At 35.8% G+C, this 20,029-nt stretch overlaps 1 protein-coding gene across 1 annotated transcript in view; it reads right to left on the bottom strand.

The window, feature by feature from the left end:
* fcho1 (FCH and mu domain containing endocytic adaptor 1) overlaps nt 1–20,029 on the bottom strand; it is a 52,403-nt gene that overhangs the window by 14,004 nt on the left and 18,370 nt on the right. Inside the window, 11 exon segments of the mRNA XM_048209272.1 lie at nt 629–813; nt 1,689–1,749; nt 4,058–4,082; nt 4,272–4,389; nt 4,751–4,847; nt 4,999–5,097; nt 6,140–6,244; nt 7,781–7,933; nt 8,093–8,234; nt 9,936–10,010; nt 12,534–12,625. Of these exon segments, the coding sequence (XP_048065229.1) occupies nt 629–813; nt 1,689–1,749; nt 4,058–4,082; nt 4,272–4,389; nt 4,751–4,847; nt 4,999–5,097; nt 6,140–6,244; nt 7,781–7,933; nt 8,093–8,234; nt 9,936–10,010; nt 12,534–12,625 (1,152 nt within the window).

Below are 20,029 nucleotides of genomic sequence, written 5' to 3'. Positions count from 1 at the left end.
CTATAAAGATATTTTCCAAAACAAATAGTAATACGACACACTGGACTTTATTCTCTTGCCATTGATGCATAATTTTGTTTTAACATGTGTTTGTGTATAGGCTTTGGCTTTCTAGACTTAAAACACCAGATTTTATTCTACTAAAAATCACATCCATTGGTAAATACAGTGATTGTTTTGTCTCAAATTAGCTAATTTAAGTTCATTTTGTAAATATGACTTTGTTTACAGGCAAACTAGTAAAATCCTGTGCACTCTGACTCACAGAAGTTTCATAAAGCCAGCCAGCCAATCAGATTAAAGCTGTTTTGTTAACCATTTTTGTGTGAAAAATACATCATATGTTTTGTGAGTGAATTTTTGTTACCTATGATTAATTTATTCAGAATTTATATATTCAGAATTTATTATATATTAGCTTTATATATTTTTCTTATTATATTATATAATATAAAACACACACACATAAACACACACATATTTATTTCATAATAAATACAGAAAAAACAATAATATTGTGAAATATTATTACAATTTAAAATGATGGTTTTCTATTTTAATATACTTTAAAATATAATTTAAAAGTCTAATTTCAGCTATCAAAGATTAAATACTACCCATCTCTTACCGCTCTGTTAGGGGGCAAGGTTAACGCCCCCACTGTAGCCTTCAGCTCCAGTTCATTGGCTGCCGAGTTGCTACGGTTACTGCTGGCAACCGGTCGGATCTGGATGTGGAACTTCTTGGGTTCATCATCATCGAAATCCGAGTCGCTGGAGTAAAAATTTCCCTCCTTCTCCTCAGCAGAACAACGTAGAGAGCAATGCTGTTAAGGAGCAAATCCAGACACCATACAGGATACACATGTACTCACACACAGGTACAAAGAGGGACCAGAAAACACATACGCAAATGGTGGTACGGACACAAATAGACATGAGTGCAAATACTCACACAAACACAGCTGTTCTGAATAGTCTACAAACTGTGGTGAAGTGCACAAATAAACATCCTATTTAGGGAAACTACTGAGTTTCATATCCTTAAACAGCCCTCATGATGAACATCACTTCTCAGGAATCTAAGAGTGACAACAGATCTTCATCAGAGGGTGTTTTCATTTTCAGCTATGACAAGGAAAATAAGTTTTGAAATTATTTGCTGTAGTGCTGAGGATACTTCCCAATCTTCACATATCTACAACAGAGTCCAAAAATCTGAGGCCACATTGAAAATCAGGGATTCAAAATAAAATAAACGTTATAACATCAAATGAATGAAAAATTTACTCATTAATTACTCATTAATAAGTAAACAAGTGATATTGATCATGTATCTCTTTACTCAGACAGTCAGATGTTTTTGCTTCCATTGCGGTACACGATGCTCTTTTGATCATTCTCAAATTATGCTCATCACATGATTCTCATGTTTTATAACTTGTGAAGTTGATGCAGCTTGAGTGCTTCTGAATTTAGAGCAAAAGAGGAACAAACTGAATACTAAAACAATTTCAAATTCAAGTCAATTTCTTCATGTCAAACTGCTGATAATATAAATCAATTCAATTGAACTGAAGCATTTTTACTAGTGGTCTAAAACTTATGGACTCCACTTTATGTACACACACAAACACACACTGTACACTCTCACTGCATCCACTCCTGATGGTTCATTCTGAAGGATATCATTCTGGTTGACGTCTGCACGTATGACAAAGCCCTCATCGTCCACTTCGAGGGGTGAGTTCTACACACAAGCACAAACAGACAGCACAAGCTCACAATAAGAAAACAACATTTAAAAGCACAGGACATCAGCTGACAGAGCGATGAATCTACGTAACGTGTATGCGCTTTATCTTGCGTTCATAAACACACAAACGCTGTTGCCATGGCTCACATGAAAACAGCACCAATGTTTTAAGAGAGTAAGTTGCGGTCTGACTAAAACTGCAGTCTTACATAATAGCAACATAACATGTTTATGAAGGATCTCTGGCAGTCAGTGTGCTATCAGACATTCATTAAACACCTTCAGTATTGACAAGGTTAAATATAGCTTAATGAGGTAACCAGACCATGCCAAACACGTCACTCTCTCATACACACGGAGGTCTGTGTAGAAAAAGAGTCTTCGGTTTTCCAAACACACATGTGAACCTGCATTCAAACAGTGTACAGTCTGTGTGTGTTTGTGGAGAAGGGTTTATTTGTCCTCTGAAGTTAGCTAAATTTGACAAAACCTTGCCAAAATCAATCCTACAGCATAATGATGTACATTAACACAGATTCACCAACAAATGACTCTTATGAGCTGGTTGTGTTTAGTGCATAAAAGATATACAGTACAGTCCAAAAGTTTGGAACCACTAAGATTTTTAATGTTTTTAAAAGAAGTTTTGTCTGCTCACCAAGGCTACATTTATTTCATTAAAAATACAGTAAAAAACAGTAATATTGTGAAATATTATTACAATTTAAAATAACTGTGTACTATTTAAATATATTTGACAAATTAATTTATTCCTGTGATGCAAAGCTGAAATTTCAGCATCGTTACTCCAGTCTTCAGTGTCACATGATCCTTCAGAAATCATTCTAATATGCTGATCTGCTGCTCAAGAAACATTTAATGTGTACAATTGTACAAAATATTTGTGTACAATATTTTTTTTCAGGATTATTTGATGAATAGAAAGTTCAAAAGAACAGTGTTTATCTGAAATCTAATCTTTTGTAACATTATAAATGTCTTTACTGCCACTTTTGATTGATTTAATGCATCCTTGCTGAATAAAAGTATTAATTTCTTTAATTTCTTTTAAAAAAAATAAAAATAAAAATTCTTACTGACCCCAAACTTTTGAACGGTAGTGTATAATGCTACAGAAGCTTTGTATTTCAGATAAATGCTTTTCTTTTGAACTTTCTATTCATCAAGGAATCCTGAAAAAAAAAGTACACAACTGTTTTCAACATTGAAAATAATCATAAATGTTTATTGAGCAGCAAATCAGCATATTAGAATGATTTCTGAAGGATCATGTGACACTGAAGACTGGAGTAACGATGCTGAAATTTCAGCTTTGCATCACAGGAATAAATTAATTTGTCAAATATATTTAAATAGTACACAGTTATTTTAAATTGTAATAATATTTCACAATATTACTGTTTTTTACTGTATTTTTAATTAAATAAATGTAGCCTTGGTGAGCAGACGAAACTTCTTTTAAAAACATTAAAAATCTTAGTGCTTCCAAACTTTTGGACTGTACTGTACATCATAACCAGTGTAATTTGATTCACTAACAAAAGATTCTTATGAGCCAGTTCTGCTAATGAATGATTCAAAAAGACTCGCTTTGAATCAGTCTGACCTCTCCTTCACTGAATGAATCATTTAATCAACATTTGACTCACTTAACTGAATTGAATTGATGGCCATGAATTGAATTGATGGGCATCTCCAAATTAGTTGAAATGAAATGAAAGTGTTCATATTAAAACATGTAACTGAAGATTTGGAATGAATTATATTTCAATTATTAAAACATATATCAGTCTTTTAGAAGTCCTCACGAATACTGCATCTATGGTCTGCGTATGCGTGTTAATAAACTAACAACTGGTTTGAGAGGAGACTTTTTCAGATGCTCTAAGAAGAGTTACAGAAGAACAGCTGATAATACAAGACCAGTAATCTGAACCTGTTCTGTGTGTGTGTGTGTGTGTAAAATCAATATAGCAAATTGTGTGTGTATGTGTGTGTGTGTAGGTTTGGCTATACTTGTGAGGGCCAAATGTCCTCACTTATATAGTGAAATATTATTACAGCCAAATAGTAAAGACACTGGTCCTCACTAGTTAAAAAAGCTTATAAATCAGCTCATACTTTTTATTTAAATCTAGTATTTTGCACATGTTTGTTGTGATGTGTAGGTTTAGGGGTGATGTGTAAGTTTAACCTGAGCAATGGAAGTCTAAGCAATGTCCTTGTTAATATAGTGAAACAAACATGTGTGTGTGTGTGTTTGTGTGTTATGAGAACTCACAAGAGCATCTGCCACAGCTGAATCCCTAAAGGACAAAAGAAGTATGAAAAGTCATTCAGCGTATAACAATCTAGAAGATTTGTTAACTGAAAAACTCATTTCGATCAACCACTGTTGTGAACGATTGTGGGTGTCACTCTGAAAGTCTATGGTGGTTTCAGACTTGATCTACAACATTAAAATGTACTGTGTTTCATATGAATGCATGACTCACGTTGAATCGGGTTCCTTGTCTCTCTTTCCTAAGCCGGGGATCCTGAAGGCTTTAGCACGACTCTTTTTACTGTTCTCAGATACCAGGGAGGACAGATACTCCTCAAACCCTACTGGACCTTATTCACACACATACACATAGTATTTAATGAAAGTTTGAAGCTCAGCACTACATTTTCAAAGTTTTCAAATTATAAAATTTGCAGAAGAATGATTTTCTATGCATCATTATCCAGTAAAACAGAAATGCAATATAAAAGTCAATCATTCAAATGTGCTGAATATTATATTAGACATTTCTAATTTCTTCAGGGGCAAGTTTTCAGACATAAACTCAGCCTGGTACTGGAGCATACTGCGCTATCTACTTGAAAATCCGTTTTTCATCTTTGGCCACCCTTTATCTATGTCTGAGAAACCAGAAAGTTTATCTGAAATGATAGATGTGACAGATAAGTGTTTTATATATCTGTGACTCACCGGGTCTCTCCTTTCCTGTTGCCTTCTGCTCTGTAAATTTCTGAATGAGGTTCTCAATGCCAATGTTCTCCACGTTCTGCTTGAATTCCTCATGCACCTGAAGGTGATAGAACAAGATTTTATCAGTCAAGACCACGCTGACCAGATCAACTGTGAGTCACAGGGGTAATTCGTCTGAACAGTTTTCAGCATAATTACAGAAATCAAACAGAGTAGGCAAACTCAAGAGTGGTCTATGCGAGCCATACCTGCCCAACCTGTACGTGTGTGTCTTCAATAGAGTGTGAATACGCTTTGATCAGTAGTTTCATCTGTCGTAAATGAGCCTCCTCAATGTCCTGAAATTTCTGCAGATGTGGAAGGACAAATGTAAAGAGAAGCTACTGACCTCTACTGACAGTTTAAAAGTTTGAAGTTGGTAAGAAATTTTGAATGTTTTTTCTTTATGCTCATCAAGGATACATTTATTTGATACTTAATATACTTTAAAATGTAATTTATTCCTGAGCCATTACTTCAGTCTTCAGTGTCACATGATCCTTCAGAAATCATTCTAATATGCTGATTTGGTGCTCAAAAAAACATTTATTATTATTATCAATAATGAAAATGTTTGTGCTTAATGTTTTTTTACGGAAACCATGATACATTTTATCAGGATTTGATGAATAGAAAGCACAACAGAACATTTAAGCAGTTTTTTTAAAGTCTTGTTTCAATATTTGACCTTTTTTTGGAAATATTTAGATAATCCTATTAGTAAGTAGGAACAACAGAAATCAAAATAAGGGCTGAACCATTGAATACATGTGTGATATGCAAAATATGGTTATTTTCTGTCTGATGGTGATGACAATTCAACAGATGGAGCAGAAAAGCAATTTCTTAGGTTGCACAAGTATAGTTGCAGCCTTTATTTGAAATCTCAGTAGATCAGGACCATATAGTTGAACTTTTGCTTGAGTTTAAAAAGAACTGGCCCTAGCATTTAATAGTGGTCAGCCTCTATAATTTTAAGATTATTGTTGACTGATGCCCTAATTAGGGGGATACCATGACTTGTGAGGTAAGAACTTTACAGATTCATCCTTTCTTCGCTCTCAAATTATTCATACATGCAGGCCGACACCAGGCAGAAATAGACTGTAGGCATGTAATCATTTTGTCAAACAGACTGCTTTAATGGCTCTCGTAGTCATGGTAACTTTACATTGCTTTATTGAGCTCATAGAAATGCTCTAAAATTTGCTCCGAAGGTCTTGATTATGAGAGTTTGCGAGCTAACCTAGCTTATTATCTGCTTTAAAGATATTTCACACATGCAACTGTGGTCTGCACTAATGCGCCCAGCAGGGCTGGAAAAAAACCCTCAACTGTCAAATCACCAACCTGAGCTGATTCACTCATTTTCTGTTCAAAGTCTCCTCCAGCTCGATTAAACTTCTCTATAGAGCCTGCAAATGACTCAGCCGCCTTCTTTGATTTCAGCTCAGCCTGAGAAAAGAGAAAGAGACAGATGAAAATATATTAGCAAAGCTAGAAATTAAGCCTTCATTTTTCAAGGTCACAAAACCTTCAAGACAATGCAAGAAGGGTACCAGCTTAAAGCATTAGTTCAAGCAAAAATGAAAAAGCTGCCTTTAAGTCATTCAAAACTTAAACTCATAGACTTTCTTTCTTCAGTGGAACACAAGAATCATGAAGAATTGTGGTACTGGTCGCTTTTTTCATATTTTCAAACTTTAATTCAAATTTATGCCATTATTCTGAGAAAATCTTGACATCTGCCTTAGGTGTCTATGGCGTTAAAGGTGCCCTAGAATTAAAAATTGAATTTACCTTGGCATAGTTAAATAACAAGAGTTCAGTACATGGAAATGACATACAGTGAGTCTCAAACTCCATTGTTTCCTCCTTCTTATATAAATCTCATTTGTTTAAAAGACCTCCGAAGAACAGGCGAAACTCAACATAACACCGACTGTTACGTAACAGTCGGGATCATTAATATGTACACCCCCAATATTTGCATATGCCAGCTCATGTTCGAGGCATTACACAAGGGCAGCCAGTATTAACGTCTGGAGCTGTGCACAGCTGAATCATCAGACTAGGTAAGCAAGCAAGAACAATAGCAAAAAATGGCAGATGGAGCGATAATAACTGACATGATCCATGATAACATGATATTTTTAGTGATATTTGTAAATTGTCTTTCTAAATGTTTCGTTAGCATGTTGCTAATGTACTGTTAAATGTGGTTAAAGTTACCATCGTTTCTTACTGTATTCACGGAGACAAGAGCCGTCGTTATTTTCATTATTAAACACTTGCAGTCTGTATAAATGCATAAACACAACTTCATTCTTTATAAATCTCTCCAACAGTATAGCATTAGCCGTTAGCCACGGAGCATAGCCTCAAACTCTAGAATCAGAATCAAATGTAAACATCCAAATAAATACAATACTCACATAATCCGATGTATGCATGCAGCATGCATGACGAACACTTTGTAAAGATCCATTTTGAGGGTTACATTAGCTGTGTGAACTTTCTTTATGCAACGATAGAGTCGAGAGCTCGGGAGGGGGCGGAGAGCGCGAGCAATTAAAGGGGCCGCAGCCTGAATCGGCGCATTTCTAATTATGCCCCAAAATAGGCAGTTAAAAAAATTAATTAAAAAAAATCTATGGGGTATTTTGAGCTGAAACTTCACAGACACATTCAGGGGACACCTTAGACTTATATTACATCTTGTAAAAAAATGTTCGATGGCACCTTTAAAGAGAAAAGTAGTGATGGCTGCTTTGTTAACCAATTTTTATTTGGTTCACAAATCTGACTGACCCGGTTCTCAAGTCCAACCAATCTGTAAATAACTTCAATTTTGGCTTTTCATCACATTAAACTATTATATGACGCGGCGCACAAGTCATATAGACCACTTTTATGGTGCTTTTGTGTACTTTGTGTGGTCAGTAATGTTCATTTTTGGACTTTAATGTCTCCTCTCTCACACACAAGCACCTTTTCCAGCTCTTTCTGAGGCACTGCCTCTTTGCGTAGTCTCTCCAGCTCTACACACTTGCTGTGGTAGCCTTCTCTTGCCTTCTGCAGGTGGGCGTTCTGCACCTGAAGAGACTGCACTGACTCCAGAGTCCCAATCACTTCCTCTTTCGTCTACATAAGACATAACATATTTTAATATACAGTACAATCGAGATATTACGCACAACATTAGAACTCAATGCACTTGTTCATAACAGTCTGAAGTACTGCAGGGGATCGGAAAGACATGAGACATGAAAGATTCAATCCATTTAAAAGCCCTTCATTTACCTTGCGGTGAATTTTGACCTGCTCCTCGCTGTACTTATTGATGTCACGGATAAGGTCGTTCATCTTCTTCATGAGCTCCAGGTGGCAGAGGGCCAGTTTGTCAGAGGACACACGAAACACGTCCCACATGGGGGCAAACGTGCTGGGGAGCAAAGCAGGTGGTTAGATGCTGATGTATTGAAGTGCTACATTTTCTACATATTCCCAAACTTAAAGGGTTAGTTCACCCAAACATGAAATTTCTGTCATTAAAGGTGCTAAAGAGGATCTTTTCGTTGACTGAGAAACCAAAGACTGTTACTGAGTTTTTGAAATGAGCGCATGCGTAAGAATTTCGAGGGAACACCTCCCAAAACTCGTGCACGAGTATTGGAACACGAGTGTTTACCACCGGCATTCGCTGTGTCATGTTAGTGGATTCATTATGTTGGACTCACCGCATGTAACTCATAATCTGCAGTTGTTACCCCTGTCTCCTGACAAAAACATTGCATGCGGCGCCTGTAGAGTGTGGAAAGTTACTGGAGCGTGCAGCCGCGCTCGTCTCTCACAAGGAACGTCACGGCAGTGATTGACAAGCCAGAGGGCCAATCCGCACACGTCTCTCACAAGGAACGTCACGGCAGTGATTGACAAGCCAGAGGGCCAATCGTTTACGCGATGATCACGTAAACGATTGGCTGATGTTTTTAAGGCCCTACCTCGTGCACAGATGATGTATATTAATATTATTCCTTTCAGTGCACCTAATAAATAGTCTTTTATCAGTTAGTAAAGACAGTTTCAAGTAATATTGCAAAAATGTATAAAACAAAACATCCTCTTTAGCACCTTTAAGTACTCACCTTCATGTCATCCCTAACCTGTAAGACCTTAAGAAATTGTACAAAAACAAAACAAAAATAATGACTTTATTCAACAATTTCTTCTCTTCCCTGTCAGTCTCCTATGCTGTTGACGTAGTGAACGTGCAGCACTTCCAGGTTCTATGTCCGAACACCGGCTCAGTATTGGCCGACACTGTACACGTGTCGTTATTTTTGTTTTGTTTTTGCGCACAAAATGTATTCTTGTCATAACATTAAGGTTGAACCACTGTAGTCACGTTGACTATTTTAACAATGTTTTTACTACTTTTCTGGACCTCAAAAGCTGTGTGCAGTTCAGAAACTGTCGGATTTCATCAAAAATATCTTAAAGAAGATATTTGAATGAAGGTCTTGGGGGTTTGGGATGACATGAGAGTGAGTACTTAATGACAGAAATTTCATTTTTGGGTGAACTAACCCTTTAAAGTTCATAGGAAAAAAAAGTTTTATAAAAACTGCATGACCAAATAAAACGTTTACATTTCTATTAGCTTTGTATTTATGCTCGTAATTATTTACAAATTTGATTCTATGCTAACTTTGCATCTTTGCAAAGTCAGATTTTACAGTGTTAGAGTGCTGCGTGATTGTTTTGTGACAACTGGCACATGTTGTGCAGACAGGAAGTGAGACGAAGAAAGCAGAGGAAAGAGCTAACCATAGCAATGACTTTTCGTCCAATTACATACAGGGGCAAAAACTCGTGCATACAAAAATACATGCATGCAATCTGCTTGAATCTCCCTGCTGATAAGTATGATAAGTATCTGTAAAGCAGCAGCAGCATGACAAACTTTTCAAGAGAAAACTTTTCAATGTTTTGTTTTGTTCCTCTCCAGATGACATAAAATCAGAGGGTAATGGTGATTTTCAACACAAAATACCTTAAAGTACAATATTATGTCTACTCTGATCAACCTCTCATGTAAAATTTCAAAATCATATCTCATAATAACAGTAATGCCATCACTCACCCAAGAGGGCTTCCATTGCTAGCCATCTTGGCGAGTTTGCTCATGGATTTCGAGTAAGTCTCCTCAACGGCCGCCCTTAAATACAAACACAAACACAAATGTCAAAAATACTTTCAAACAAAAATGATTAAGCACCAATATTAATGCCTCAAAGATCACAAACAGTTCTTCAGTGCTTGGTGCTAAGTGTTTATATTTGCAATGGTACACACACACACTTTTTTATTTGTGAAAAAAAAAAAAAAAAAAACTTACAACAAATTACCATGATAATCACAGTCTTTACCAAAATGTCATAGTTACTACTGTGGTAATGTGGTATTACCAGAGTAAATAAAAAAATGTTAATTAGATTAAAAAAAGAAAGTCTTTTTAAGGAGGCCCCATGTGAATTTACAATAATTTTGATAACTGTAAGAACTGTACTACTGTATGGTTACATACATGATAAGTTTTTGTATGGGAAACCATGGACCATCAGGACAAAAACTGAATCAAAAGTGAAAAAACATTGTAGCTCTCCACAGCCACAGCTGGAAACACCAAATATTTGTTATCAACCACTGTGTGATCCGCCTTCTCGATAAGCCAAGCTTTTTTGTTCTGACTTGGGAAAGTCTGCTCATGGGAAAAAGGATGTTGTCATTATTATCCCAGTGTGCCGGGCTATATTGTTGGCCTTATCCTCTTATTTTATTCTTATAAGTGAAATTTTGTTTCTGTTGGGACAGTCAATTCAGATTCTTCAAGGAACAGAGACACTTTGAGGCACAATGTCCTGAGTAGATAAAAAAATGGCCTTTGAAAATTGATTTATGTAATTTATTGCACAAGCTATGCTTTTATCAGGGACCTATTTGTCTCTCTCAATTTCTCAGCACTCTCCTCCAGGGCTTTCCTGGACAGATTTCTAACACACACACACAAAAATACAATTTAATCCTTCAGTCCATGACGGAGGGTGCCTGCATCCAGCTCCATTATAATGGATAGAAGAGACTATGAAAGTTGGCAGTGGGCTTGGCGGAGCTCTAAATAGTCTCTGTTCTCTCTGCAGAATGAGAGAGTCGTTATGGAGTTTTCATTTTAATTATTGCAATTAGCTCCAACTCAAGTGTCTACTACAGAACAAAAGGAACGTTCACAGGTCCCACATATGCTCTCAGTGGAAGGGTGAAACGATAAATCTTCCATCTGTTTTATCCACTGGATACATAAGGCATTTTCTGATTTTCTGACTTCTGCGCTGCCTTGAATTTGTGGACGTGTATGAGTGGACAGTGAGCACTTTGTTGACTGCTCTGCTCCTCTCAGGTTAGTGTGTTTTGACACTCTAGTGAAAGACAGCACTGTGATGTGGAGAAAGCAAGTAATGGAACAGAGAAAGCAATTCGAGCAAAAAAGAAAAAGATAATATGCCATATAATAAGATTACATGCAATGATATCAGTCATAGCATTACATTATGCTAGGCTATGTTGCGTTGTTACTGTAATGTAATATTAGGTTACACTTTATTTTGAGGTGCCCTTTTTACAGTGTATTTATATATTTAATACTGAGTAAAATTAATTAACAACATGTATTTACAAGATAATTAGGGTTAGGGATTGGTTTAAGGTCAGTTGCTTGCAATTATGCATAATTTACTGTTATTAATACATATATGTAACAATATTAAAATAATAAAAATGTAATGTAATATAGCATAACATATTGTAACATTACATAAAATACAACACGATCAAGTAAAAAGATATTACAATAATGCAATGTAGCATAACTTAAAGTAACTTTATACGATAAAAAAATAAGACAAAACATAACACGAACAAAAAGTAATGTAACTCACATAAGTTCAATTAAGACAATAACATAATATTGTTACAAAATATAACATTATATAAGATACAATAAGATCAAATAAGAAAACATTACAATAATGTAATGTAGCATAACATAACATTATACTGTATAAGACTAAACATAACACTAACAATGTAACAGCGAAGGAAAACATGTAACATCACAATAACGTGACGTAACAGCATAACGTATTGTAACAATATGAAAGATACAATAAGATCAAATAAGACAAAACAGCACGATAATGTAGCATAATGTAATGTAACACTATATAATAAGACAAAAAACACTAACAACACAAAATAAAGTAGAAAAATGTAACATCATCTAATATCATATAAGATCAAATAAGACAAAACATCATAGAATAGAATAACGTAACATAATATATGACAATACATAACATTAAAGAAACAACAAACCCCAGCATGTCATGTAACATTAAATAAGATAAAGATGTAATATAATGTAACGTAAGAGTGTAACATAACTTTCTAAGATATATATAAAAAAAATCAAATACGACATATAGTACAATACAGCATAACATAAAGGGACGTTATAACATGAATATTCCACTTTTGATGTAAATAAAACAGCTACTGCTGAGTTAGAAACACAAGAAGCGAGGAGTAGAAAACAAATTCCACGTCACACTCCTGTCAGTACCAGTTAGACCATATCACCCCTCCTCTCATCACCATGACAACTCCTCCCAAAACAACATCTCACCTCTCACGCACGAACTCAGCCAACTCTTTGGTGGCGATCTGTCCATGCTTCATGTTGTGGTAGAGAACGTCAAAACCTGCATTCTTCTCCCCCTGTGAACAAACAAAAACACCAACATAAGGTACAAAATGAATCATCACGAGAAACAAATAGTATGTGTTAAAATAAAAATAGCAAGAGGAAGACTGGGAAGACTGGGCTGTCGATTGTGGGCCATTGGCCACAGCGGGCACAAAATATGTGCTTGTACAGAATGTCAGTATTTCTAAACAAACACTGACAAAAACTTCTCATAATTTTCAGAACACATAAGAGATCAGGGTCAGGGAGAACTACAATTAACCAAGAGAAGAAACTATTAAAAATCAGCTTGGGGTGGACAAAATGTACTATTTACCAATTCAAAAAAATGCAAAGAAAAGTAAATAAAACCATCTTGTTCAGTATTTCTTTAGGGAATGCAATGTAAGAATGACAGTCTGACTTTTTGTTTTGTTTTTGGCATAAAAGGACACCGAATCGAATCAAAGACAAACAAAAACAAACCAAGCATTTTTCTTTTATTGTCCACCGAAGTGGAAAAATTCCATCCAGAGAATAACCCAGCAACCCCCCATCCCTCTGGTTGTGAAAAATACAAGTGAAAATCTCGACTGTCATTTACAGAAATACACATTTTTAAAGAAATAATACTTTTATCATACATATTTTATGATTACAAAAATAATATAATAATATAATACAATATAATGTAATGAAATGTGAAATGATTCCTGGATTTCCTGGAAATGATTTTTTGCAGCAGGGCGGGATGTCTGGAGTAGTGAAAACACAACAACAAAAGAATAGCACAGCAGTGTGTGCAAGACATGCCACGTGAGCAAGGAGCACAACACTTCTCCCAGATTTCCCTCAAAGGCCAAGGCCCAGTAGGGAGATCCTCAGATGATAACCTTTGGAACAAAGTATCAGCACATCCTGCGGTAACAGTTAGCAAGTATAAAAATAGCCCCCTTTCTTTTAGCAAACAGAAAAATGTCAACAAAGGAGAGAGAGAGAAAGAAATGACAGAACCAGAGCAGTAAGTGGCCATAAATACCTCCACACAAGAACTTCCCAGGTAAAAAACAGATTGACAAAATTCCCACCGTCCATAGAAACTGGACAGGGCAAATCATACAACAAAACAAAACCTGCTTCCAACATTCAACTGCACAAATGTTGACATCAAATACGAGTATCGTAGATGAAGACATTTGTGTAAATTAGCCCTCTTTTAAAAACTTCACTTAAGTCTAAACTGAATCTTTTTAGATCTATGTCATTAAGAAAGTGAAAAACTGGTGGGCTACAAGTCTAGAAAATGAATTAGACTTCTGTAAATGTAAATTTTAAATGTGACATTAAAAAAATGGATTATTTTTCTGGCATATCTTATAGTTTAAATTTGTATAGAAGCTTGTTTCTGCCACTGCATAAAAGGTAATTGTGACTTTTTATCTCACAATTCAGACTTTTTCTCACAATTGTGAGTTCACGTCACAATTCAGACTTTTTTTCTCAGAATTGTGAAATAAACTCGCAATTGCGAGTTATAAAGTCAGAATTGCATGATATAAAGTTGCAATTGCATGTTAGAAAGTCAGAATTGTGAGATATAAAGTTGCAATTGCATGTTAGAAAGTAAGAATTGTGAGTTATAATTGTGAGATATAAAGTCAGAATTGTGAGTTATAAAGTCACAAATGTAAAAGATATAAACTCGCACTTCTGAGAAGAAAGTCTTTTTTTCCCCTCAGAATTGGACTTAACTCACAATTGCGACTTTATACCTCAATTCTGAGAAAAGTCAGAATTGCAAAATATAAACTCGCAATTGTAGGAAAAAAGTCAGAATTGCGAGAAAAGCATCTCGCATTTATATCTCGCAATTCCGACTTTATTTCCCACAATTCTGACATTATAACTCACAATTCTGTCTCACAATTCTGAGAAAAAAAGTCAGCATTTTGAGATAAAGTCGCAATTACCTTTTTTATTTTTTTATTTAGTGGCGGAAACATGCTTCCAATTTGAATCGTGTATATTTGAATTATAAACATTTGTGACAATTAACAAAATTGATTTTTTTTTGTGGTGCATTTTACACATTTATGTTTCTAAATTTTTATGTCCTGAGTTGAAATTACATGTAAATATTCAGATTACAAAATACTGCAGCTTCAAGTTTACAAATGAAGACCTCCAAGTTCAACAATCTAAAATACAAAACTCAGACATTCAGATCATTAAAAAAAACAAAACAGGTCAGAGGTCAAGCTTTTGTGTTCCACGGGGAAAAGTAGAGGTTATCAGAATAGATTTTGGCCAATCAGAGAGCTGCTACTATTTTATTGTGTGGTAAAAGAGAACTGAACCAAATCAATCAATCAGATAATTTTATTTTGAATAAAATGTTGTAATGTTGTGGTTGGCTTAAGAAGACTTTATTTTTTTTCATAAGGATTTTAAAATACTTTTCAATAATGTGAAAAAAAAGGTCACTGAAAAAGTTGGGTTCACTCTTATGCTCTATAGTCAGATCCAGACTAGGTATCAGTTACCCATGGACCCTTCTGTTGTTTAGTGTCAGTCCTTTATGCTGTACATAATCACAGTATAGTGCTTTTTAAAGAACTGTGGTCACAAAACAACAGTTGAACCAAGTGAACCAGTTGCAACCAACATGTAATTTCAATGTTAAAATTAAATGAAAAACAACAGCTGATGTTTGTTGTGTGGCCAGTATGCTTGTTGAAACCCGACCCCTTTGGAAAGCCGATCTCCCATGATTTTCTCTGCTCTGCCCACACAGCACAGGTACAGCAGCACCCCTTTAAAAGCCGTCTCTCACTATCTTCTGCTTCTTTCTTTCTCTTCCCTCTTTCTTTATATATATGATGGTAAACAATTATCTGGCAGGCAAAAACTGACAGTCTTTTCCCCTGGATACTTCAGTCAGAATTCATTGCTGAAAAAAAATTGAATGATAGCCCATCTGCTGACGTCCAAAATATGTCTGTTCTTTCATAGCTTCATTCCCTGAAGTTCATTTGCAAAGCATACAGCAGTATCTGCCATTCAGCTTATCTAACGTGATGCCGCCACAGAGGACGCTTTATGTTTGAAGAGGGCATGACAGACAGGGAGCGAGAAATAAAACGCAAGCGGATGGCTGCGATGACATTAAGCAGAGCTGCAGGTGTTGAAAGAGCAACTCCAATCCGCTCGGTATTAACGTGTCTCCTACCAAGATAGCGGTTGCTAAAGCGACAGGGTTCCCCTGGTAACTGTGAGAGAGTGGGAGACACATGACAGCTCATTCCATAAGGTGACAGGCATATGTGTGTGTCGGTGCTAGAGAGGGGCTGAAGTATTCTGTCTTGTTCAAAAAAGTCCAAGGATTGTTACAAATTCTAAGGAAGTGGAGAAAAGCTTTGATATATACATGTGTTTTATATTATAAAATTATTATAAATACTATAAATAAAAAACTATTGTAATAAAAAAATACATTAACTCATCTGTGACTAGCTGGGGGTCTCTTAGAATAATAATAATAACATTTATTTGTATAGCACCTTTCACACAAGATTATAACATAAAATTAAAAATGAAATCCACCTTATAATAATAATAAAAGCAGAGAAAATTAGTATGCAAAAAATGCATAACTCAAGATGTAAATTAAAACAATTTAAAAGGCACAATATGTAAATTTTTGCCACTAGAGGTCGCTTATTCAAAACAAAAGGTGTAGCTTGATGACGCCTTGATTTCACGGAATCATCGGAGGTGTTGTCTTCACGTCTACAGCTGTTGGAAAAGAATTGGGAATCGGGATTTTGGGCAGAAATCATGTTCATGAATGAGAGTATTAACGTTACTGTAGTATGAAGCAGAGCAGGAGCGATTGCTAATGAGAGACGAGCGTGACACGTCTCGAGAGCAGTGAAACTTTTATTATGCCGCAGTTGCTGCTTCCGCTTCTTCCGATCAAGCGTATGTGGGGTAAAGCAGTGCTGTTTTATCATATTAGATAGATTTGTGTGCTGAAAGTTGTTATAGTGCTACTCTGTGTTCGCTAAGAGACACTCAATGCACACTGCAGTAAGCTATATCAATATTAGGCTGTTAAATCATGAAACGAGACTTACTGTTTTGAGCTTTATAACATGATTAGTTTTCTGTCGATGAATGTATCCATCCAAACTGATGCTCACCTGTCTAATAAAACATATAATATATTAAGGCGTCTTTGGTGTTTCCACGGTTTCTACCGAGGGTAATGTGGGTATGATGTCATTGATAGGCGACGCACGAACATGGTCCATGTCCTGGTTAAATTGCTTATTTATCTGGATTTAACTATTTTTGGAAGTACACAAGTCAACAAAATATATAATCCTGTTCTAGTGGTTTTTGGATATTTTAATTGTGGGATATTTTTTATATATATTTATATTATATATATTTAATTTATTGTGCCTTTAATAATATAAGAAAACATTTTTAGATAGCTGGATTCCCTAAAATCTATTTGTAATGTGTTAAGTGTGTTAAGTCATCAATTTGAGAGATATTCTAAGTTCAGGGTTTATAAATCTATTCAGGAATCATTTCAAATTAAAACTTTCCAGTCATGCCGTGTCTATGGGTTTCTCTGTTGAAAGTCAGTCTGAGCGTGAGGCTGAACATTTAACAGTAGATTCTTCCAAGAACCAACTCACAATGACAACTTGTGTTAGCCTGAAGAACTAACCAGTCTCACTTGATTTTAATTACCCCTCTGCTGTAAACACACAAGCAGGGATGATGACTTTAGCAGCTTGTAAGAAGGACTAATATGGAGTTTGATGAATGAGCAATGTCTCATGGAAGTTGTAATTGGATGATTGCAAGGCGTTCCAGTGCCATGATGCTCACGGCAATGAGGCAATCATGTGAGATCCACTAAACACACACAAATGACAAGCAACAGAACAAAACACTACAGTCCCTCAAAAAAACCTTTTCACATACTAATGTCAGTGCAGATCCATGAGCTCACCATAGCCTGAGAAAGAGCAGGACTGGGTGAAGTTGTTCTTGTTCTCGATATCAATTCTTAAAATCCCACAATCTATCTTTTATAGTATTCTGTTTTGGCTGTGTGAAATCTTGTATGTACAGCGCTGCCCATCTGATTCCTGAAACAAATGACTCTTCTGAGTTGATTCTTTTAGTTAAAACAGATCAGCGGTTTGACTACATTTGAATTACTGCTCTGTATATATTAAAGGTGCCCTAGAATTAAAAATTGAATTTATCTTGGCATAGTTAAATAACAAGAGTTCAGTACATGGAAATGACATACAGTGAGTCTCAAACTCCATTGTTTCCTCCTTCTTATGTAAATCTCATTTATTTAAAAGACCTCAGAAGAACAGGCGAATCTCAACATAACACCGACTGTTACGTAACAGTCGGAATCATTAATATGTATGACCCCAATATTTGCATATGCCAGCCATTCAAGACATTACACAAGCCAGTATTAACGTCTGGATGTGCACAGCTGAATCATCAGACTAGGTAAGCAAGCAAGGACAACAGCAAAAAATGGCAGATGGAGCAATAATAACTGACATGATTCATGATATCATGATATTTTTAGTGATATTTGTAAATTGTCTTTCTAAATGTTTCGTTAGCATGTTGCTAATGTACTGTTAAATGTGGTTAAAGTTACCATTGTTTATTACTATATTCACGGAGACAAGAGGCGTCGCTATTTTCATTTTTAAACACTTGCAGTCTGTATAATGCACAAACACAACTTCATTCTTTATAAATCTCTCCAACAGTGTGTAATGTTAGCTTTAGCCACGGAGCACTATCAAACCCGTTCAGAATCAAATGTAAACATCCAAATAAATACTGTACTTACGCGATTAGACATGTTGCATGACGAACACTTTGTAAAGATCCATTTTGAAGGTTATATTAGCTGTGTGAACTTTATGCTGTTTATGCTGTTTAAGGCAAGCGCGAGCTCCGTGGGCGGGGAGTGAGGGGAATTAAAGGGGCCGCAGCATGAATCGGTGCATAGTTAATGATGCCCCAAAATAGGCAGTTAAAAAAATTAATAAAAAAAAAATCTATGGGGTATTTTGAACTGAAACTTAACAGACACATTCAGGGGACACCTTAGACTTATATTACATCTTGTAAAAAAAGTTCGATGGCACCTTTAAAGCATTACAAGAGAAAGAGTTTCTTTCTCTATAAGAACATGTAAGCACAATTAACATTATAACTGAAACAGAATGAATCTGTATTAAATCAAAATCTAAATTTTCAGAACCAAATCAAAATAATTCTCAGTGAATTTCATTTTCATTATCATTTGTATCGTGATCAGAATCTCAGGTGAGATTGTTCATAACAATGTAAATGCTGGATATTTGATTATTTGCTCACTTCCCAGAATTCCCTCCAAAGATGCTGTTTAGACCTTGTGTAGCCCCGCCCCACCCCGCCCTGCCCCTTTTTGGCACTGCGCTCGTTGGGTTCTGTCTTCCGGTATGTACTTCCACAGCATGAAGGTAAGATCTTATGGATTTATGAATGAATCGCTCATTTTTAAATCTTCCCAGTCTACTGACATTCATGACATCCGCTTCAAACATTACAATGCTTATGATAATTTTCATTAACTCTACAATAAGTAAATCCACTTCACCAGCTAATTACTCTTGCCATAGAAATATACAGAGCTACCGCTAAAATGGAAGTTCTAAAGATGGCTGTGTGTTTGTTTCTCTGGCGCATGAGGTCTATAGTGTTAAAGGACTTACTGCTGACTGTGTATTACAGTTAAAACACACACACATGGCCCAGTCCTGTCACCTGTGATGAATAACTGCATTAGCTCTTAGGTGAGAAAGAGGGAAATCACTGACTGACCTAAAGTACATCATCCTCCTCTCTTGTACCTTTATCTAGACAAGTCTTGATTAAATCACACGAATGGGACAATAAGACAGATATACAGTATCAGTGATGTTTGTCTTGAAATGTAGACAGGACAATGACTGGAGGAATTCTCTCACTAGTGTTCTCTGAAGATTTTTTTTTTTTAAAGAAATTCTATACATAGGGGGTGTTGTAGATAGTTGCTTACATGCACAAGCCATAAAAGCCTCTCTATGACAGAGGAAACTGATGGATCGTCATCCAAAACACAAATGAATGGGGACGAATAGCGATTTACTCAGTAGGCACAATTTCTATACTGAAAGGAAGACACTGTCTACTATTATAAAGGCATGTTCATTTTCTTTTTCTTTTTCTGATGGTACTAGATAAGTTCATGAGGTTTAATTGGGTGGTACATTTCATTCGCACTGGTGTGGCCAAAGTCATTTTCATGGGCAAATGCGAGAAAATGCATGCTTTGTAGAATCCTGATCTAA

Source organism: Megalobrama amblycephala, linkage group LG12 (genome assembly GCF_018812025.1).
Source record: "Megalobrama amblycephala isolate DHTTF-2021 linkage group LG12, ASM1881202v1, whole genome shotgun sequence".
Taxonomy (NCBI): Eukaryota; Metazoa; Chordata; class Actinopteri; order Cypriniformes; family Xenocyprididae; genus Megalobrama; species Megalobrama amblycephala.
The sequence above is the reverse complement of the archived record's forward strand: the minus strand, read 5'-3'. Positions and strand labels throughout refer to the sequence as shown.